The following is a 23,524-nucleotide window of genomic DNA, read 5'->3' as shown; positions in this document are numbered from 1 at the left end:
TTAATGGACAGAAAGACGACCGCAATGTATGGTCGCTATTTTTTTTTTTAAAACCTCAATTACATGAATATTTATTCAACAGAATCCAAAGTCAGTTTTAATCATGATAGTTATTTTTCTACCACAAATTTCTCCACTTTCTGAAAGCTTTAACCCGTGTTGGGACATGGACCTTGTCAGTCTCCTGTGCCTCACCCAATTATTCATTCCTCAGGCGCGAGTCTAGTTGGTGAATGTTGATGGACTGTTCAGCTATTTGGAGAGGGGAGGGAGACAGCAGATGCTCAACAGAGGCCCAGCCACATGCAGCCCCAGCAGGGGTCGCTGTTCAGATGAGCGGGAACCCCGACTGTGTATTTTTTTCCCCACCACCCAGGGGTGCTGAGGCCATTTTGTAACTTCTCCTTCTGCTACCTCAGCTGAAATCAGTTAACTCAGAACAGAACAGTTCTGTTCTGTTTTGATAGAGTAGATAGCAAGAAACTGACAGGAGGGTCGGTAACCAAAGACACAGATTTAAGATAATTACCAGGAGTGAGAGGAGGAGAAATTTTTTTTTTTACACACAGCGAGTTGTTATGATCTGTAATTCACTGCCTGAAAGGGTGGTGGCAGTCGTTTCAATAATAACTTTTAAAAGGGAATTGGATAAATACTTGAAAAGGAAAAATTTGCAGGGCTACGGGGAAAGAGCCAGGAGAATGGGCAGGTACAGGCACGATGGGCCGAATGGTCTCCTGTGCTGTATGATTCTGTGAACGTTTTCTTTAGTATGGAGACACGTTTAATGTGGATTTCAAAATACAAGGCCAATGTGGCACTTTTGATAATATGGAGTGTTTTGCTAATACTGAAGAATGGAAAACATCACAGAAGTTATGAATGTAATGGATATCATGAATCCAAGCCTTTCCTTGATTTTTTTTTTCTTTTTAAATCCCTGTAGGATATCATAGTAAACCATATCTGCATGCCATTGTCGGCTGTTGTTAATGTTGCCGGGATCAAATTTAAGTGCATAGTCGTGGCTTTGTAATTGATCACTGGTATTTTTAGGGATCTATGTTTAAACTACGTTCAGTGAAAGTGATGGAGTTTGACTTTTGTTTTACAAAAAGGTTTTCAAGCTTTCATGGCAAGTGATACATGTTATCATGAGTGAATTGCAATTTTAAGTGAAGGCTTTAACGACAAACTTCAAGGCCATTAGGGTTAGTAAGCAGCCTACGTTAACTCATTGGGGGTTTTTCAGTAGTATATCTATTTTAAGCCTTTCAACTATACAGGTTTGGGGCTGGTAAACGCATAGCCAAAATAGTAGAATATAAGGCAGGGAGTCCTGACCAAACCATCTAGTGCTCTGGTCAGACCGCATCTTGAGTACTGCGTTCAGTTCTGGTTGCCAAGACACGAGGGAGACATTCAAGCACTGGAGGCAGTGCATACGAACAATGACTGACAGGAAAAGACCCTCTGATCCATCCAGCCTGTCCCACACAACTGCGATGCCTTGACTATCACAATACACTCCCCACTCCACCCTAAAGCCATGTGATCTCCTGGGAGAGGCGAAAGAAACAGAAGAACCATGAGGCTGATCTGTAGTGTCAAATGTCTGACTTGTGCGGAAAGACTGGAGACACTTGGGCTTTTCAACATGGAAAGGAGGTGTCTGAGAGGTGATCTTAGAGGTAAAAAGAATGGTTGAGGGTACGGGAAAGTCAAACTGGAAGACTATTTTAAATTAAGTTGCGAGAGTGGAACAAGGAGACATTGGTAATCACTGGTAAAAGGCAATTTAAGGACTGATGCACCTGGAAGTCCTTCACACAGAGTAATCAACAGAATGAATGGAATTTCCAGGTAAAATAGATGGAGCCAAAAGCCCTGGAATCATTTAAAGAGCAATTGGATCCTGCAGTGCGGACTGTAGGGTCTTTCTGGATGGATGAATAACGATAGGCCGAATGGCTTTCTATTTCCATAATTATCTTGTCATGTCAAGAAACTTCTGCACAGAGTGAACCAGGAAAGTTTTCTGGTAAAACGTGATAAAATCAACACTCGGGAATGGACTTATGGGTACAACAACTACGTACGTTTATATAGCATCTTTAACGTAGTAAACATCCCAAGACGCTTCACGGGAGCGTAATTAGACAAAAATTGACACCGAGCAGAAGAAGGTGCCATCAGGACAGGTGACCAAAAGCTTAGTCAAAGAGGTAGGTTTTAAGGAGTGTATTAAAGGAGGAGGGAGAGGTTTAGGGCCTAGGCAGCTGAAGGTGGGGCGAAGGAAATTGGGGATGCGCAAGAGGCCAGAATTGGAGGAGCGAAGAGACCTCTTGGGGTTGTCAGGCTGGAGGAGGCTACTGAAAGAGGGGGGGGCGAAATCATGGAGGGAATATTTGAGAGAGAGTTAATTGCTGAGATGGGTGGGAAAGTAAACTACAATTTTCCAGATAGCAAAACTATATATTAACTTTTGGGAAAACCTATTCTTTTTAGTTATGGGCAAAAGTCAGACAGTGTTGAGTGTTTGTGCTATTGGGATTTGGATGGTAGAGTTTTATTCTTGTATGATATTCTGTGAGTTAGCTGCACACATCGTTCAGCACACAACTGGAAATTTCAAACAAATTGCAAAATATGAACATATGAAAAGACCAGCTGGTCCATCAAGTCGACCCAAACAGTCATGATGCAACTCAGTATTGTGACCCCCAGGAGTCCCTCCCACCAGCAGTCCTGCAATCTATTGGGAGAAGCAAAAAAAAACACATTAAAAATCCCTACGGCATTTCAGAGAAAAAAAAATCTGGGAAATAGTTATGCGAACATACGAAAATGCTGGGCAGGAAAAGACCAACTTGTCCATCGAGCCCGCCCCACACGAATGATGCCTGGAGTATCATGACCAGACACTTCCCACCCTCAACAGCCATGTAATCTCCTGGGAGTGGTAAAAAAAAAACAGAAAAAGGAAAAACTTCTTCACTTAGTCATTGCAAAAGGCTGTTGAAAATGTTTAAATATAAATGGGTAAAGAACTTTTTTTTCATTTTTAAAGTAAGTTAAAACTTATTATGCCATCCCCTCTCCTTTCTTTCCTTCCCTATCTTCCTGAATACTTTGTAGCCAGGAATATAAAATACTCAATCCTCCCATTCTTTGAGCCAGGCCTCTGTTATTACCAATATATCATAGTTCCACGTGGCAACTTGAGCCTGCAGCTCACCAACCTTATGGGAGGGAAAGTAGAGAGTGAGGAGGACATAAAAAACCTACAAGGGGATATAGATAGGCTGGGTGAGTGGGTGGAGATTTGGCAGATGCAATACAATATTGGAAAATGTGAGGTTCTGCACTTTGGCAGGAAAAATCAGAGAGCAAGTTATTATCTTAACGGCGAGAAACTGGAAAGTACTGCAGTATAAAGGGATCTGGGGGTCCTAGTGCAAGAAAATCAAGAAGTTTGTATGCAGGTGCAGCAGGTGATCAAGAAGGCCAACGGAATGTTGGCTTTTATTGCTAGGGGGATAGAATATAAAAACAGGGAGGTATTGCTGCAGTTATATAAAGTATTGGTGAGACCGCACCTAGAATACTGCATACAGTTTTGGTGTCCATACTTGCTCTCGAGGCAGTACAAAGAAGGTTTACTCGGTTAATCCCGGGGATGAGGGGGTGGACATATGAGGAGAGGTTGAGTAGATTGGGACTCTACTCATTGGAGTTCAGAAGAATGAGAGGCGATCTTATTGAAACATATAAGATTGTGAAGGGGCTTGATCGGGTGGATGCGGTAAGGATGTTCCCAAGGATGGGTGAAACTAGAACTAGGGGGCATAATCTTAGAATAAGGGGCAGCTCCTTCAAAACTGAGATGAGGGGAAACTTCTTCAATCAGAGGGTGGTAGGTCTGTGGAATTTGCTGCCCCAGGAAGCTGTGGAAGCTACATTATTAAATAAATTTAAAACAGAAATAGACAGTTTCCTAGAAGTAAAGGGAATTAGGGGTTATGGGGAATGGGCAGGAAATTGGACATGAATTTAGATTTGAGGTTAGGATCAGATCAGCCATGATCTTATTGAATGGCGGAGCAGGCTCGAGGGGCCGATTGGCCTACTCCTCCTATTTCTTATGTTCTTATTAACCATGCTACGTGCATTCACGCACACGCAATCCAAAATAATCTTAGGTTGCCTTGCATTTGCCCCTGTCTGATCCCTCCTATTTCTGAACTATTCTTTAGTGCTATTTGTCCCTCCCAGTCCTTTGTGCACCTGTTTCTCCTCTCTAATGTTTCATCCTGGCGCCCGTCTCCTTTGAGTCCCATGTTTCTAGTCGTGCTGGGTTAAGATTCCCCAGGGAAAGGCGATCCCCTTCCCCAACCCTACTCAAGTGACCATTCTGCACGCGCAAGTTTACCTGGTTGTTTTGTTTCAATCGTAGGACAACATCCCATCCTGTCCTCACCCGATGCCCACGCATACCAACAGGTGTTGTCGCTGCATAGTCCATGGGCATTGAGGCCAAGTGTTGGTCTGGCTGAGACCAGCTAACTCAGAGTTTTTACATAGAATATACAGTACAGAAACCAGGCCATTTGGCCCAACAGGTCCATGCCATTGTTTATGCTCCTCACTGGCCTCCTCCCACCCCTCTTGATCAAACTCTATCAGCATAACCTTCCAGATATCAGCTAACTCAGCGCAGACCAAGGATTGAAACTGGGACGTTTTGATCTGTGTGATTTAGATTTGCAGTTTACCCACTAAATATCGGGAGGGGGGAATAATTCACATTTCTATTTTAAAATATTGAAGATTTTAAATCTAATTTTTATATTTGCAGTTCTTCCATGTAAATTGAGCCCCTGAGCAGAGATTAAAGAGTTAATTAAACTTTTTGTAGCACTTTTTAAAATTTGTAATCATTAGGTGGTATTATTTTTGATTGGGAGAAGTGATTGGGCTATTGAGATGATAATTGTTATGCAAATTTTATTTTTTCCTTGAAAAAGAGAGTGTCTAGCTTCAGGTAAGGCATTCCGTCTCCTTTAATTATAATTGCAAATGAATAGAGGGGAGTGGGGAGAAAAGGATGTTGCTATTTCACAAGCAGATGTAAGGATTGTGCAGTGATAATGGGGGGATATTAAAGACCCTGTAATTATGATGGTAGTACATAAAATCATTTAAATTCTGTGGCTTTATAACATTCAAGGCACATTTCTCTCTTAATTTTGCATTGAAGGTTGATATTAGGTATATAATGGCCACACTGTCTGTGAATCCTTCAAACAACCTAATGTGATTACCAATCAGTGTGTCTGCCTCATGCATAAATTTCCCAAAATAATCTTCTTATTCTATGACAGCAAATTATTCATTTTGCGTAAAAAGGAAAGGCTTGTGACCCAGTGGCATTGCTTCGTTAGTTCAGTTATACTCCCGCTCTGAGGTCATCTTGGCCTGCTATACTGACAGAAACCCATTTACACACAATTAACTGCTGCCCCAAACCAACCGTCAGATGCTAGGGATAACTCATTTCTGGGCTGCTGTAACGCCTTAGTTGAGTTTTGCCTTTTTTAAACTGGTTCCATCTATGCGGGTATCTCTGTTTTGCATCCTCTACGAACTGAACTAAGAGTTTTAAAAAAAATAAGAAGATGAAACAAAAAATGAAATGTTGAAAATCTGAGATAAAAATGGAAAATACTGGAAATGCACACTGGGTCAGTCGGCATATTCAAGTGAAAAGATGGGTCCCAATTTTGGGTTTGACCCTTCATTAGAAATCCCTATTTCCCGAATTTCCTGTTTTATTTCAGGAGTTGAGCTGAAACACGTTTTAAAGTGTCGTAAAGGTAAAGAAAGTGCAGGTCACAGTATCATCGACGAAGGAAGTGCAGGTGGGAGTATCGTCGACAGGAAGGAAGTGCGGGTGGGAGTATCGTCGACAGGAAGGAAGTGCAGGTGGGAGTATCGTCGACAGGAAGTGCAGGTCAGAGTATTATCGACAGGAAGGAAGTGCAGGTGGGAGTATCATCGACAGGAAGGAAGTGCAGGTGGGAGTATCATCGACAGGAAGTGCAGGTGGGAGTATCATCGACAGGAAGGAAGTGCAGGTGGGAGTATCATCGACAGGAAGGAAGTGCAGGTGGGAGTATCATCGACAGGAAGTGCAGGTGGGAGTATCGTCGACAGGAAGGAAGAGTGCAGGTGGGAGTATCGTCGACAGGAAGGAAGTGCAGGTGGGAGTATCGTCGACGGGAAGGAAGTGCAGGTGGGAGTATCATCGACAGGAAGGAAGTGCAGGTGGGAGTATTGTCGACAATGTATTTCCTTCCCTGCCGTACCCACTTCATAGATGGTGTGAAATAGCTCGTAAGTTGGAGATCTGTAATTCAATTTGCTTTCTCCTCTTTTATCCCACCCCCCGCCCCCCACTCCTAGAATTGGGCTGATATTAAACTTTACCTGCTCGGTTTTCTTGTGTGCATCCAGGAGTGGTCCCGATGCTGCTCTATGAACAGTTGGGTGTCTTGTTACTGACACCCAAATCAGAGGCGCAAGGGCCAATACCTGAAACTTGAACCTAGCCTTTACTCTTTGCGTTTGCTGGTGGATCAGTATTGTGATTCCAGCATTTCCTGTTTCAGATTTCCAGTGTTTGTTGTTTTTCTTTCTATTTGGACTTTAAATGGTAGGTCTTCACCGGTGGGGGAAGAGGGAGAAAGGGAGCAGATGAAAACCGGGTGTCTCCTGTCAGATTGTGTTCCCCTCCCACTTTCTTAATCGGTGCTTCATTTTGAGGGAAGAGTTCTTGCATATTGGACATATTCCTTTTTCCCCTACATTTACTTTCTCCTTTCAGCAGCAAACTGCTGGATCCAGAGATATGGAGCCTGACAGAGCGCTTTATCCTGGGGAATCGAGGCATTGATGACGTTTCTCCTTAACGGTAACTGCACAGATGTGAGTGAAGTCTTCCAGATGCTTCTGAACACCGTGAAGGACTCTAAAGCGGAGCTGTACTTCCTGTCTATTCTTCAGCACTTGCTCTTGATACGGAACGATTACCAAGCCAGGTAGGCGACTTCTTCAGTGTTAATTTGGAATGCTGCATTAGGGTTGCCCATAGAACATTTTATAATTCTCACGAAATAGTGGGCCGGAACTTGCTGAAAAAATAACAGCGTGTGGACAACGCACACGGTTATCAACGTGCAAATCGGTCAGCAACTTGCGAAAACGGCATCTTGCCCTCAACCTCCCCGTGAGTTTCATGAAGCTGCTGCATTTGCCCATTAAATACAGAAAGTTAAGTCTTATAATTAATAGTGTAAGAACCCTTTAATGATGTGATAATTGTTAATTACTGCCAATCAACCTCTCCTGCCTAGAAAGTGAACAATTAAAAGTGTGGAGCCTCATTGCTTCAGGTAGTGAAGAATGAGGGAGAGGCAATATAAACTAAATGGTACAATTTTCAAGCGAGTTCAGGAATAGAGAGACCTGGGGGTGCACGTACACAAATCCTTGAAGGTGGCAGGATAAGTTGAGAAAGCTGTTGAAAAAGCATATGGGATCCTGGACTTTATTAATAGAGGCATAGAGTACAAAAGTAAGGAAGTTATACTAAACCTTCACAAAACACTGATTAGGCCTCCGCTGGAGTATTGTGTTCAATTCTGGGCACCATACCTTAGGAAGGATGTCAAGGCTTTAGAGAGGGTGCAGAAGAGATTTACTAGAATGGTACCAGGGATGAGGGACTTCAGTTATGTGGAGAGAGTGGAGAAGCTGGGGTTGTTCTCCTTAGACAAAGAAGGTTAAGGGGAAATTTGATAGCGGTGTTCAAAATCATGAAGGATTTTGATAGAGTAAATAAGGAGGGACTGTTTCCAGTGGCAGAAGGGTCGGTGACCAGAGGACACAGATTTAAGGTGATCGGCAAAAAAGCCAGAGGTAGTGAGTTGTTGGAGATTTTGAAAATGTCAAATTTAAAATTTTTGCATTTTTACTTTTGTCTTTTTTTTTCCTCTTAATCCACTGTTTCTTTCCCCCTCTTTGTTTCCCTTCCTATCCCTGATTTGACATTGAATTCACCCACTCGAATTCACCCTCCTTGTCAGTCCTCCCTCTGTTTATTTCTCAATCCTTAAATCTCATTGGTTAAGGAGATACACTGTTGGTCCCTTCATTCAGTCGGGACCCAGATGCCTTGTTGCCCTTGTCGCACCGTTATCAGCTCGCACTTCCAGCAACTTAACAGGGCTAAAACAATTTGAGCTCATGGAAGAGGGTAAAAGTCTAACTAATGGGGCTGTGCTCCAGCAAATTCTGGCCCACTAAACCTAACCCTAACCCTAATGCAGCACACTAGGAATTTTTCCAGATTCACTGGGTGTTTAGGTGTAGTATTCTCTTGTAATTTGATGTCTGTCCCTCTTTTTTTTTTTAAGTACTCTCTCCTACATGTGCAGTAGTATTGGTGCATATTACTCAAACATGCTGACCAAGTATGTACTAATGGATGAGAAGTTGGAGAGACTCAAAAGAAAAGAGAGGGACACCTGCGATGTATTGCATTTAGAGAGACTGCCATGAATTTTTGGCACCTACTCATTACCTGGCGAATTAGAGCGAGGTAGACGGGTGTTTCGATAAATAGAGCTAATGTTCTTGCTTAGCCGGTCCTCAAAGGACAAGTTAATACTCAAATGAATATATTACTGCTCCTTTCCCACACTGCCTAAATAAAAATAGCAAGCCTATTATTTTTTTTTACACTCATCAAGTTGAGGTTTGACCCTTTAAGAGAATGGAATTCAGGAGAATGTAAGTGTGGAATAAACTCTCTATTCTGTTGAGGAAAAATGCACACATTGAAAATTGCTTTTATTGAACTTAAAACTGGTTTATGCACTTCAATTTTCATTTGGGAACAAGTGGAATGAAATTATCCCACTAGCACTGAAAGTATCTTCCAACCTGAAATCCACCTTCCAAAATTTAGGGCTTGATCTCACAATCTATTCTTGCACTTCAGTGCAGTACTGACGGAGTACTGCATTGTTCAGGCGCCATCCTTTGGATCAGATGTTAAACCGTCCGTCTGATCTATTGGGTCAGGTGGACGTTAACGATCCCATAGCAATATTTGAAGGTGAACGTTTAGTTCTCGGTGTCTTGGCCAACACTCTGCCCTCAACTTAAAAAATGTTCAACTGGCCGTTCATCCTATTGCTGCATGTTCGACATTGCTTTGTGCAAAATGGCTGTTGTGTATACCTACATAATCGCTGGCCTTCAAAGTAACTCCTTGTCTGTGATGTGCCTTAAGACATTTTCAACGAGGTGCTATTTAAATGAATACACGACTGAGAGGTTATACCCATCAGGAAAGATTGAACAGGCTGAGGCTCTTTTCACTAGAAAAGAGAAAGCTGAGGGGTGACCTGATAGAGATCTTTAAGATTATGAAAGGGCTTGATAAGGTAGATGTAGAGATGTTTCCACTTGAGGGGTGTCCAAAACTATTGGCCACAACTATAAGATAGTCACTAATAAATCCAATAGGGAATTCAGGAGAAACTTCTTTACCCAGAGAATGGTTAGAATGTGGAACTGGCTACCATGTGGAGTGGTTGAGGCAAATAGCATAGATGCATTTAAGGGGAAGCTAGATAATCACATGAGGGAGAAAGGAATAGAAGGTTATTCTGATCGGTTTAGATGAAGTGGGGTGGGAGGAAGCTCGTGTGGAGCATAAACGCCGGCAGAGACCAGCTGGGCCGAATGGCCTGTTTCTGTGCTGTACATACTATGTAAGTTTTATTTTTACATGTGTGCTCATTCATCACATGCTTCTCAGCTTTGTGTGTGTTTAAACTTTAATTTGCCTGTCATCAATTTGCTCCCAACTGTCACAGTTAATTTTTAAGCATTCTTTCAGTCTCCCTCTCAAATATTCCCTCGTGATTTTATAAGCATGTAGACAGATTGATGCTGTCCCTCTCGGGATGAATGAACTTTATGCGTTGCATTATTGCTTTGAGAATAATGGATGTCAGTGTTTCCCAGGCCAGTGATGAAGATTACTAGCCTCTAATGATTAGAGTTTTACAAAAATCGAGAGAATTCTCAGCAATGAAAAAGGCTGATAATCAGTTGCAAGATTTAAATTACTTTCTGCTCTCATTATGGTGATTTATGTTGGATCCAGTTCCACCGCTCAAGCAGCCACTCCCCTAGTACTTCACTCAGTAACCACTCTTAAAGCACAAGTTTGGACAGCGAGTGTTGGAAGAGTAATCAACTAAAATCATTGAAGAATCATAGAAAGGTTACAGCACGGGAGGAGGCCATTCGGCCCGTCGAGTCCGCTCCGGCTCTATGCAAGAGCAATCCAGCTAGTTCCCCCACCCCCCGGCCCTTTCCCTGTAGCCCTGCAAATTTTTTATAGAATCTTAGAAAGGGAATCATAGAAACTGTGGGAACATCATGGCCAAACCTGACTTCTGTTGAACCGATCCTGTATAGGGCTTCCAGTCCAGACCTAAGAAACTCTAGAGACAAGTAAACTTTCAAGATTTATTGAATATATAACGTGATTACAAGCAAGTAAATGTCTCTTGTTCTCACAAGTGGAATATCCACTGGAGGTCAAGAGCAGCACCAATCAAGTTGCATCGAAACTATAGCACAGAAACAAGCCATTCGGCCCGAGAGGTCTATGCTGGCATTTATGCTCCACACGAGCCTCCTGCCTCCCTACTTCATCTCACCCTATCAGGATACCCTTCTATTCCTTTCTCCCTCATGTGCTTATCTAGCTTCCCCTTAAATGCATCTATGCCATTTGCCTCAACTCCACCTCATTCCAAACGTTCCACATTCCACATTCTTGCCAATCGTTGGGTAGTTCCTGATCAGAAGTTTCCCCAGAAGATGCATTGCATTCCACATTTATATTATTACTACAACACACCTACATTTGGTCATAGGATATGATATAACCCACCCCTTTGTCTGAAACTTTTGGAGGTTATATGAGGCCCCAGCCCTTATCTCTTCTCAAGGTTGCTGCCTCTTATTTTTCTATTGTAAACAATTTTACAACACCAAGTTATAGTCCAGCAATTTTATTTTAAATTCACAAGCTTTCGGAGGCTTCCTCCTTCCTCAGGTAAATGTTCATTCTTACAATGTTCTGCTTGAGCTTCCCCCAGTACTTCTGCACTGTACTTAAACTTGTCTGTTCCATGATGGCTCCCCCAACCTTGACTCTTTTGACTTGTACACTAAAGTCATGTAATATAAGTTTCATCTAATATTCTTTTGTCTAAACCCAGTTCTACAGGAATACAGTTAATCACATCTACGCCAGCTGCACATGGTTCCGCTTTCATATCTTATCTTGCTCAAGCTGTCTGTTTGGCACAGAGATGTCTCATGCTTGAAGGTCAGCCTCAATCTCGCTGTCAGCATAAACGCTATACTGCACCTTCTCTCTTTTTCTCTCTCTCTCTCTCTTCCCCCCCCCCCCCCCCCCCCACGTCTTCCCATCTTTTCCCTGCTCTCTTCCTCTCTCGGCCCCCACCCCCCAACCTGGTCTCTTTCTCTCGTCCCCCCCCCCGCCACCCCGGTCTCTTCCCGGTTTCTCACCGTAGCTCCCTATACTAATTAACCCATGATGCTCTTTACCTGTATCAGGCCATTATTCTATTATATTACACACTATCTTACAATTTCCATATATGTAATTTCCAGCAATGGTCACTAGTTACTGATGAGTGGGAACCTTGGTTGTTTTTTTTGCCTTGCACGTCTTCCACCATCAAAAGGCTGGGCATAGTTGTGGCTCCCCAACCATTGGTGTTTATTTAAATATATATTTTAACCAATTTTCCCAGTTGTACGGTGTGTCATTTTCAGATTGCTCGTGGAATCCCCTGCTGGGGGATAGTTCCATAGTTTAAAGTTGGATGAATCTTTTATTTAAATAAAATGTGAAAGATTGGTTCAAGATTTTTTTGTGTAGTTGAAAAGGAAAAATTTGCAGGGCTATGGGGAAAGATCAGGGGAGTGGGGCTAATTGGATAGCTCTTTCAAAGAGCTGGCACAGGCACGATGGCCTGAATGGCCTCCTTCTGTGCTGTATGATTTTTGTGGTGCATTAAATATGCAAAACAAAAGGGGTTCACACAATTTCGGCAAGAAGTCTGGAGTAAAGTAGAAAACAGATAATTCTAGTTACTCTCACATTTCACAAGGAAACATAAGGGCCTAGACATGCACAGAGCATGGGGATGTGTTTTTGTATGTGAAAGAATACATTGACCTTCACCGATGTAGTTTGTCAAGTGATGTTTGGGTGATTTATTAGAGATGACGACATACACTGCGTCTCTGGTGCGGTGAATCAGTGAAGCCGTCTAAAACAAGGCAGCAAGCCCAGCAACACGCCAGCTCGGCTAATGGCTTTTCTGAGAGATTGAAGGCTTCCCAGGGAACTCCTCACCCTAAGGTACCACTCCATCGCACAATGCAGCAGCCGGGTTTAATAGAAGATTGTATGTGAAGAGTTTGCACCAATTCCCTTAAAACTTTCGCACTTGCACTTGGTTAGACCTGAGCAAGCAGTAACTGCTGTGGCATACAACCATTCATTTTTCCAAGATATGTATCTGTCGGTTGCAAATCCCTGCTGAGTAACGCAGCTTAGAATAGTTTTCAAGATTCACGACTGAGACCTAGTTACTTTTTTCTATTTTTAAAACATGTTTCTTTCCCCCCCACTCTCTCTCTCCTGAGGGAGCAGTTTGTTCCTTGGGGTTTGGTCCCGTAGGTTCCTGCAACCCTCTGGTATTCCTTGTGTATGACCTTAGACAGAGAGTACTGGGAAGCTATTGCACTGTGGAAGGCATGGCAGTAGAAATCAATTCTAACAGACGCACGTTCAAGCAGAATCCCCGGATAGTGACCCCAAGTGAATTTGGCTCGCCCACCCTTCCCAAAGCTATGAATGTCAGGGCCAGGTGTAATACCCCATCTGCTGCCCCCATCGGAGATTAGCTAGTTCAGCACAGGCAAGGGATTGAAGCTGGGGCAGTTTATGTTTGAGTGCCACACTGCCTCGTGTATTTACCTACTAAGCCATAGGAATGAAATCCAGTGATACCAGTCGTGCATAGTTGAATATAAATACATCGTGACCCTATTATTGGTCTTCGGCTGATGGTTATCACCCAATAAACTTGCGCTAAATGAGTTGTAAGTCCTTCATTTGCAACAAAAAGGAGTACATTAGCCACGGACGTTCTCTATAGCAGCTGTTAGCAGCAATAAGTGGACATCAAACCAAATGAAACAGCCCGTGAACTTCGCAATATCGATCTAAAAACAAACTTGATAATTTTAGGGCAACCATTTCACCTGTTATAAACCACTCAGGCTGACCTCTGATGGGTCACGGTGCCATTTAAAGCCCTTGATGAGATTGCGTGCCTTGTAAGCACTTCAGGTTATCTGTTATCCCGTGCGATTTTTTTTTAAAGTTCCCGTCCACCTTATAATTATGATTTGTTTGTTACCAGTAAGATTCAGGTACCAATTAGTTTAGGAAAGATTTGATTGAAAAAAAAGAGTATTTCTTTAATCATTGTAAGCAGTGTAGATGGAAGTATAAAATTACAGGGAGCTATTAATAGATTAAGTGAATGGGCAAGACTGTGGCAAATGGATTTCGATGTAGGCAAGTGTGAGGTCATCCACTTTAGACCTAAAAAGGATGGATCAGAGTACTTTCTAAATGATGAAAAGCTCGAAACAATGGAGGTCCAAAGAGACTTAGGAGTCCATGTACATGGATCATTAAAATGTCATGGACAAGTACAGAAAATAATCTAAAAAGGCTAATGGAATGCTGGCCTTTATACCTAGAGGACTAGAATACAAGGGGGTAGAAGTTATGCTGCAGCTATACAGAGCCCTGGTTAGACCACACTTGGAGTACTGTGTTCAGTTCCGGGCACCACACCTTAGGAAGGATATTCTGGCCTTGGAGGGAGTGCAGCGTAGATTTACTAGAATGATACCTGGACTCCAAGGGTTAAATTACGAGGAGAGATTACTCAAACTAAGGTTGTATTCCCTGGAATTTAGAAGATTAAAGGATGATTTGATCTAAGTTTTCAAGATGTTAAGGGGAGCTTATAGGGTAGAGAGAGAGAAACTATTTCCGCTGATTGGAGAGTCTAGGACTAGGGGGCATAGCCTAAAAATTAGAGCCAGGACTTTCAGCAGTGAAGTTAGGATACGCTTCTACACGCAAAAGGTGGTAGAAGTTTGGAACACTCTTCCGCAAAGAGCAGTTGATGCTAACTCAGTTGTTAATTTTAAATCTGAGATTGATAGATTTTTGTTAACTGAAGGTATTACAGGATATGGGGCTAAGGTGGGTATATGGAGTTAGGTCACAGACCAGCCATGATCTCATTGAATGGCGGAACAGACTCGAGGGGCGAAATGGCCTACTCCTGTTCCTATGTTCCTATCATGATATCGGGGTGGGGAGGCGGGGAATATCACCCTCTGCATGCACTAGAATGTAGACCGTCATCCCATTAGAGAGGTGGGAACAAGTGGGGGAGAAAGCACAGTCGAAGACTAGGGTTCTTGGGAGGCTTTTGAAAGCATGGAGGGAGTTGGTGAGATGGAAGGATTGAGGGAGGGAGTTGGCGAGATGGAAGGATTGAGGGAGGGAGTTGGCGAGATGGAAGGATTGAGGGAGGGAGTTGGCGAGATGGAAGGATTGAGGGAGGGAGTTGGCGGGATGGAAGGATTGAGGGAGGGAGTTGGCGAGATGGAAGGATTGAGGGAGGGAGTTGGCGAGATGGAAGGATTGAGGGAGGGAGTTGGCGAGATGGAAGGATTGAGGGAGGGAGTTGGCGAGATGGAAGGATTGAGGGAGGGAGTTGGCGAGATGGAAGGATTGAGGGAGGGAGTTGGCGAGATGGAAGGATTGAGGGAGGGAGTTGGCGAGATGGAAGGATTGAGGGAGGGAGTTGGCGAGATGGAAGGATTGAGGGAGGGAGTTGGCGAGATGGAAGGATTGAGGGAGGGAGTTGGCGAGATGGAAGGATTGAGGGAGGGAGTTGGCGAGATGGAAGGATTGAGGGCGGGAGTTGGCGAGATGGAAGGATTGAGGGAGGGAGTTGGCGAGATGGAAGGATTGAGGGAGGGAGTTGGCGAGATGGAAGGATTGAGGGAGGGAGTTGGCGAGATGGAAGGATTGAGGGAGGGAGTTGGCGAGATGGAAGGATTGAGGGAGGGAGTTGGCGAGATGGAAGGATTGAGGGAGGGAGTTGGCGAGATGGAAGGATTGAGGGAGGGAGTTGCGTAGGGCAGGGGTGTTGTGGCTGAAAGAGTGGCACCTGGGGCTTTTCCCCTTAAGAAAACACACCTGGAATAGTCATGTGACCTTCCCCCCCCGCTCCTCACCGCATTCTTCGTTCTTTTATTCCTCTTGGCAGAAGACCTTTCATCTCCCAACAAACCAAGTTTGAACCGCTGTTTTATAAGCGGTTTCAAGGTCTCTCATGCCATCTCTGAGCTCCGAAAGGGGAAGTTGCATCGAAGTTTATTGGAGCTGTAGGTGATTAACCTGTATTTACCCATTACACCACCCACTCCCTTTTACCATAATTTTAACTAGTGCCCGGGGAAACCAAACGGTGTTCGACAGCAGAAACCAATAAAGAAGGAAAGAAAAGAAAGAAAGACTTGCATTTATATAGTGCCTTTCACGACCTCAGGACATCCCAAAGCGCTTTACAGCCAATGAAGCACTTTTGAAGTGTAGTCACTGCTGTAACGTAGGAAATGCGACAGCCAATTTGCGCACAGCAAGGTCCCACAAACAGCAAAGTGATAATGACCAGATAATCTGTTCTTAGGTGTTGATTGAGGGATAAATATTGGCCCGGACACCGGGGAGAATTCCCTGCTCTTTGAAATAGTGCCACGGGATCTTTTGCGTCCACCTGAGAGGGCAGACAGGGCCTCGGTTTAGCGTCTTACGTGGATGACCGCACCTCCGACAGTGCAGCACTCCGTCAGTACTGCACTGGGAGTGTCAGCCTAGATTTTTGCGGTCAGGTCTCTGGAGTCGGACTTCAACCCACAATGTTCTGACTTAGGACAAGAGTGCCACCCACTGAGCCACGGCTGGCACCCAGTGAGTAGCTTGTTTTTGTTTCTTTCTCCTGCCCGATATTCTGCCGAGCCTCCTTGCCTGCCTGAGGTGTGTATGGTACTCGTGTGCAAAGAAACTTCACATGTTGAAGCCAGATGGTCTGTCACCAGATGGTGACTCATTTCTCCCTTCCAACCCCCTGCCCATCTGCCCTCCTACCTTTTCAGTATTTATCACTTCTGTCCTGCGTACTCCTCCCAGCTGTTTTTGGCCACCCAGTAAGGCAGTAAAATCCCGGTGCTTTCAATTCAATGCAGGAATGTCCTGATAAGACTGTAAATTCTACTTTTGATAATTTCCAGTTGCTTTCCGCGCTAAAAGAATTTGAATTACCCAATGATTTGAATTAAGCAGCGTAAATAATACAGCAAAGTGGGAATTTAGTGCTTTAAAAAGAATCGAATTGTTAAATCATTTTGAATCATCTGCTCTCTCAGGTGGATGTAAAAGATCCTATGGCACCGTTTTAAAGAGGAGCAGGGGTGTTCTCCCCGGTGTCCTGGCCAATGTTTCTATCTCTCAACCAACACCACTAGAACAGATTACCTGGTCATTACTACATTGCTGTTTGTGGGACCTTGCTGTGCGCAAATTGGCTGCTGCGTTTCCTACATTACAACAGTGACTACACTTCAAAAGTACTGAATTGGCTGTAAAGCGCTTTGGGACGACCTGAGATCGTGACAGGCCGCTATATAAATGCAAGTCTTTCTTTAGGATAAGTAGATGGCGATATAAGTCATGTGTCCAACCTGTGGCCCCCCAGCCCCTGAAACCCAAGTAACTCGGTCCGATCTGCACCCACATTTCTTATTTGACGGTTTATCCTGTCTGAATTTTGTGAGCCTGAAGTTGCGAAGGGCTGCTTGTAGTGTTGTTCGATCACTAGTGAGTGGATCCTAAATTTTTTTAATTTTTTTTTTATTCGTTCACGGGATGTGGGCGTCGCTGGCAAGGCCGGCATTTATTGCCCATCCCTAATTGCCCTCGAGAAGGTGGTGGTGAGCCGCCTTCTTGAACCGCTGCAGTCCGTGTGGTGACGGTTCTCCCACACTTATCTGTTGACATCAACAACTTGATGTCTGCAAGTTAATGGGGACGTAGATTTAAACTTTACCTCGGGTCCCTGAGACTCCGTGGTACCTTTTTTTTCCCCCCCCCCCTCACTGCAAAAAAAAAATTTCAAGTTTTCGATATTAAAATGGTTGAGCACTGCAGTAGATTTTAGTTCTGATTGTAGTGAATGATGTGGAACAGCAGGTGGCACCGTTGCTCTTTCCATTAGAGGTACTGTCTGGCTTACTCAGGTCGTGTCGGATTTACTGGTGTCCTCGCTGTAGCTGCGTCACAGCCTCTTTGAAAGTATCTATTTTGTATTGTTTTTACACTTACTTACTTACTTACTTACTTACAACTATCAGGAAAGACTGAACAAGTTAGGCCTTTTTTCTCCAGAAAAGAGAAGGCTGAGGGGTGGCGAGATAGAGGCCTTAAAAATTATAAAGGGGTTTGATACGGTAGACGTAGAGAAAATGTTTCTGCTCGTGGGGGAGTCCAAAACTAGGGACCACGAATATAAGATAGTCACTAATATATCCAATCTGGAATTCAGGAGAAATGGCTTTACCCAAAGAGTGGTGAGAATGTGGAACTCGCTACCACATTAGAGTAGTTGAGGCGAATAGCGTAGATGCCTTTTAAGGAGAAGCTAGATCAACACATGAGGGAGAAAGGAATAGAAGGATAGGGATAGGTGAAGTAGGGAGGGAGGAGGCGCGTGTGGAGCATAAACGCCGGCATGGACCCATTGGGCTGACTGGCCTGTTTCTGTTCTGTAAAATCATATGTAACTTTTGACAAGTCTGTCACTGCGGCTGCTTACGTTTGTGATATTGCAACAAATACGGTTGTATGCCGACGTCCATCCAGCCGTGAGTGCGGCTCATGTCTGCCGAAGATCTTCCAGAACTTGCAGTCGATGAGTTGCGAGGAAAGTTGTCGCCAGGCTTTCTCGAGCGTCAGCTCGGCTTAGTTGGTGGCTTCGTGCCTCGGAGTCAGAAGGTCACGGGTTCCAGCTCCACTGCAGGATTGACCACTTAATCTAGGCCGGCACTTCAGCGCAGTACCGAGGGAGTGTTGAGTTGCCGTCTTTCAGATGAGCCAATAAACCAATACCTCATATATGCCTGTTCAGGTAAATGTAAAAGGTCTAACGGCACTATTCGAAGAGGAGCAGCGAGTTCTCCCGATCTCCCTGCCAGCATTTTTCCCTCGACCGACACCACCAAAAACAGATTATCCAGTTATTCATTCATTTGCTATTAGTGAGTCCTTCCTGTGTGCGAATTGGGTGCTGTGTTTGCCTACGTAACAATGACAACTTGCATTTATACAGCGCTTTTAACATAGAGAAACCATCCCAAGGTGTTTTACGCAGGTATAAATCAAAGAAAAATGGATGCCGAGACAAAGGAGGAGCTAGCAAGAGCCGTGAATAAAAGTGTGATGAAAGAGGTGGGTTTTGAGAAAGGTCTTCTTTGAGAGGGAGGACGACAGGCGGAGGGGTTTAGGGAGGGAATTCCAGAGCATGGGGCCCAGACGGCTGAAGGCACAGTCGTTATGGTGGGGCAAAGGGAGGGGAGGATGCGTAAGAGGCTCAGAGCAACAGAGAGTGGGGGGGGGGAGACGTTGGGCTGGAGGAGGTTACAGAGATAGGGAGGATGGAGGCCATAAGAATTTTAAATTTGAAGCATTGGGGTGAACGGGACTTGGTGCGGCTTAGGATATGGGCAGCAGTTTTGGATGAGCTGAAGTTTGCAGAGGGTGGATGAAAGGCTGGCCAGGAGAGCACTATACCATGTAATATATTATTCTGCTACTAAGGTGCACCTGGCCTATGCAGTTAATGCCCCAAAGATTAATTTGATGATGTTGGTGAAGTTAGTTTGTGGACTGGGGAGGTGGTTGCAGAATTCGTGCTCCAGGTAGGAAGAAACCAGAATACATACGAACATACGAAATTGGGGAGGAAAAGACCAACTGGTCCATCAAGCCTGCCCCACACCGTGATGGGCCGGAGCGCCATGACTGAACACTTATTCCCTACCCCCCACCCTCCAACCCCGCAGTCATGTCATCTCCTGGGAGAGGCGAGAAACCCCAGGGCCAATAAGGGAAAAATTCCTCTCTGACCCCCTGAGATCACATGGACCAGGCCTTGCCTATAAAGACACTTAACTTCTTTTTTTTTCAAAAAATATACTTTATTCATAAAATTTGCAGCAATACACATATCACATTCCAAACGTACACAATACAGATTATACAATTTGCAGGTTACATCAAGTACAGTTCAATGAACACATTGGACATAATTACAGTTCATGACACTCTAGGGTGCCTCATTGCATTACACTCAATACAGATTATTGATAACAGGTACGTTACAGATTCTTTACAGGTTCATTACAGATTCATTACAGTTACATGACGTCAATTAGAATTTTACATTCTGCCCGAGGGGGTTTTTCCCTGATTGCAGCCCCCCGGTATACAATGGCGGGAAGGCTTTAAACGGTTGCCTTTCCCCACAGAGCCTTTGCGGCGGCCGCACCCATCCTCAGTGCGTCCCTCAGCACGTTGCCCTGGACCTTGGAATGTGCCAGTCTGCAACACTCGGTCGAGGACAGCTCCTTGCACTGGAAGACCAGCAAGTTTCGGGCAGACCAAAGGGCGTCTTTCACCGAGTTGATGGTCTTCCAGCAGCAGTTGATGTCCGTCTCAGTGTGCGTCCCCGGGAACAGCCCGTAGAACACAGAATCCTGTGTTACGGAACTACTCGGGGCGAACCTGGACAGATACCACTGCATCTCTCTCCAGACCTTCTTTGCAAAGGCACATTCCAGAAGGAGGTGGCTGACGGTCTCGTCTCCAGTGCAGCCTCCTCGGGGACAGCGCGCGGTGGCGCTGAGAGTCCGGGAGTGCATGAAGGATCTGACGGGAAGGGCCCTTCTCACCACCAGCCAAGCTAGGTCTTGGTGCTTGTTTGAAAGCTCTGGCGATGAGGCGTTCTGCCAAATGACATTGACAGTCTGCTCGGGGAACCAACCGACAGGATCCACCATCTCCTTTTCCCGCAGGGTCTCGAGGACGTTATGTGCGGACCACTTGCTGATCGCCTTGTGGTCAAAGGTGTTTTTCTGCACAAACTTTTCCACGAAGGACAGGTGGGGCGGAACGGTCCAACTGGACGGAGCGTTCCGTGGCAGCGTGGCCAGGCCCATCCTTCTCAACACCGGGGACAGGTAGAACCTCAGCACGTAGTGACACTTTTTGTTTGCGTACCGAGGGTCTATGCACAACTTGATGCAGCCACGCACAAAGGTGGCCATCAGGATGAGGGCCACGTTGGGCACGCCTTTCCCCCCTTTCTCTGGAGATTTGTACATAGTGACCCTGCGGACACGGTCCATTTTTGATCTCCAGACAAAGCGGAAGATGGCTCGGGTGACTGTCGCGGTGCACGAGTGAGGTATGGGCCAGACCTGCGCTACGTACAGCAACACCGAGAGCACCTCGCACCTGATGACCAGGTTCTTGCCCACGATCGAGAGGGATCATCGATCCCACAGTCCCAGTTTCTGCTTAACCTTGGAAATACGCTCCTCCCAGTTTTTGGTGCACGCCCCGGCCCCCCCGAACCAGATCCCCAGCACCTTCAGGTAATCCGACCTGACGGTGAAGGGGACAAAGGATCGGTCGGTCCAGTTCCCAAAGAACATGGCCTCGCTCTTGGTGCGATTTACCCTGGCCCCTGAGGCCCGTTCGAACTGGTCGCAGATGCTCATCAATCTGCGGACCGACAGCTGATCCGAGCAAAAGATGGCGACGTCGTCCATGTACAGGGCGGCCTTGACCTGAGTGCCTCCGCTGCCTGGGATCGTCACCCCTCTTATGCCCGCATCCCTCCTGATGGACTCGGCAAAGGGCTCGATGCAACACACGAACAAGACGGAGGAGAGAGGGCAGCCCTGCCTGACTCCAGATTTGATCGGAAAGCTTTCTGATTCCCACCCGTTGATTGAAACTGCACTACTGATGTGTGTGGAGCAGTTGGATCCAATTGCGGATTCCCTCCCCAAACCCCATTTTGGAGAGCACGTCCATCATGTCCGTGTGGGATATTCTGTCAAAGGCCTTCTCCTGGTCCAGGCTGATCAGGCAGGTTTTCACCCCCCTGTCCTGTACGTAGGCGATCGTATCCCTGAGTAGCGCCAGGCTATCAGAGATCTTCCTGCCGGGTACGGCGCAGGTCTGATCGGGGTGGATCACCACCTCCAGGGCTGACTTGATCCGATTGGCGATGACCTTGGACAGCATTTTGTAGTCCACGTTAAGTAGTGAGATGGGTTGCCAATTTTTGATTTCTTCCCTCTCCCCCTTCCACTTGTCGACTTAACTTCTATATGAAGCGATCTCTGCCCCAGAATGTTAATGAATGTATTTTCCTCTCTCTGGGCCTTTTCTTCTCTTTATACTTTTCACATAGTGTGACAGCCATTGCGAGGCACAGTAATTTTTTTTTCATTTTTAACTGGCAAGGAATGGGATTTTTTTTGATGAAAGAAGTATTTCAATAATCTGATGAACTTTGAGTTCAGACTGTAGGAAAACATTTCGACATTGTTCTGAGTACATGTCAGATCAGTTATGATTACATTAATTGACTGCAGCCTTGATGCGTCACTGCTGTTCTTTGTGAAATCTTTCACGATACAATATTCCTTTTGTCCAAGCACACAGGATGCAGTCGAGACAAATTGCAAGTTACATCATCGCAAACCGTGACCCTTGCAATTCCAAAACTTACAGCCTTTCCACCGACAGCTGTAAGCATGGGGATGGGTGGGGTGCTGGTTACTACTGGTGAAGAAAAGAACAGTTTCAGTCTGAGTTACTCTGAAATGGGTGCTTTTGTTTCCAGTGTAGGCTGCAGTAGCTCAAAATTTCAATGAATTATGCGTTCTGTTTCAAACTAACTGTTGTAAGTGATGCAGCCTCCAGGTGGCACTGTTGCTCTTTCTAAAAAAACGCATACAAATTTTCACACAACATATAGTGTGTTTCTGGAACTGCAAAGAAATATACTTTGTGTTCTGAAGTACATTTTTTTTATATAAATAAAATAATCTTGTATGAAAGATGGTATGTTGTTGCCATGAATTCCATACCTTTTGATTTCTTTTTGGATTTCTGATCTACCCAAGGACCTACTGCAGTGTTCAGTGTTCCCCGAACCACACAGAGATTCTGTTTGACTGGTGTACGGTGAACACACACTTTCCGAGAATACATGCCGCTTGCCTAAGCCCGGAGAAAGCCGTGGCTTAGTGGTAGCACGGTCGCCTCTGGGTCCAAAGATTATGGGTTCAAGCCCCACTCCAGAAACTTGAGCAGACAATCTAGGCTGACGTTTCAGTGCACTACTGAGGGAGTGCTGTGTTGTCGGAGGTGCCGTCTTTTAGATGAGACATTAAACCGAGTCCCTGTCTGCCTTCTCGTGGATGTGAACGATCCAGTGACGCTGTGCGAAGAAGAGCAAGGCAGTTCTCCTGGTCAATATTTATCCCTCAACCAACATCACACATCATAAAACAGATTATCTGGACATTATCTCATTGCTGTTTGCGGGACCTTGCTGTGCGCAAATTGGTTGCCGCGTTTCCCGCATTACATCAGTGACTGCACTTCAAAAAGTACTTCATTGGCTGTAAAGTGCTTTGGGACGTCCTGAGGTCATGATAGGCACGATATAAATGCAAGTTCTTTTAGAGAACTTAGATGCAGGTTTGCTGGGGATAAAGGCCCTGGGAAGTAGTCTCCCATCCACGGTCAAATTGGCAGTCTGACTCCTGAGTTCTCCCGCTGCTCTTGCGTTGATGTGCATCCGAAATCACTTCATATTGACGCGGAAGTAGAAATTTAACATTAAATCTCACAATTTATTGAAATCTTTCAGTAAATTATGAATGCAGGTCTTTCCTAATCGTTTTAAGTCAGATTTAGAAGTATTTATAAATTTTTTTTTAGGTTACAGTCAAGCTTTAAAAAATAATATATGCAGGGAATAGGGGCGGGGCTTCTTTTTGACAGACAGCTGTCAGATGCTGCATGACCGTGGCACTGACTGCTTTGAAACAGTAGGTGTCAGTGTTGCCCTTTGTAAATAACGGGAGGGTGTTGTCTCAGTTT

The 23,524-nt window shown here is 44.9% G+C and overlaps 1 protein-coding gene across 1 annotated transcript in view; it reads left to right on the top strand.

The window, feature by feature from the left end:
- The window catches only part of LOC137332311 (protein diaphanous homolog 1-like), a 347,604-nt gene that overhangs the window by 98,728 nt on the left and 225,352 nt on the right, over positions 1-23,524 (top strand). The window contains exon 12 of the mRNA XM_067996041.1: positions 6,984-7,100. Within this exon, the coding sequence (XP_067852142.1) occupies positions 6,984-7,100 (117 nt within the window). The remainder of the gene's footprint in view (positions 1-6,983; positions 7,101-23,524) is intronic.

The sequence above is a fragment of the Heptranchias perlo genome, chromosome 14 (genome assembly GCF_035084215.1).
Source record: "Heptranchias perlo isolate sHepPer1 chromosome 14, sHepPer1.hap1, whole genome shotgun sequence".
NCBI lineage: Eukaryota > Metazoa > Chordata > Chondrichthyes > Hexanchiformes > Hexanchidae > Heptranchias > Heptranchias perlo.
The sequence above is the reverse complement of the archived record's forward strand: the minus strand, read 5'-3'. Positions and strand labels throughout refer to the sequence as shown.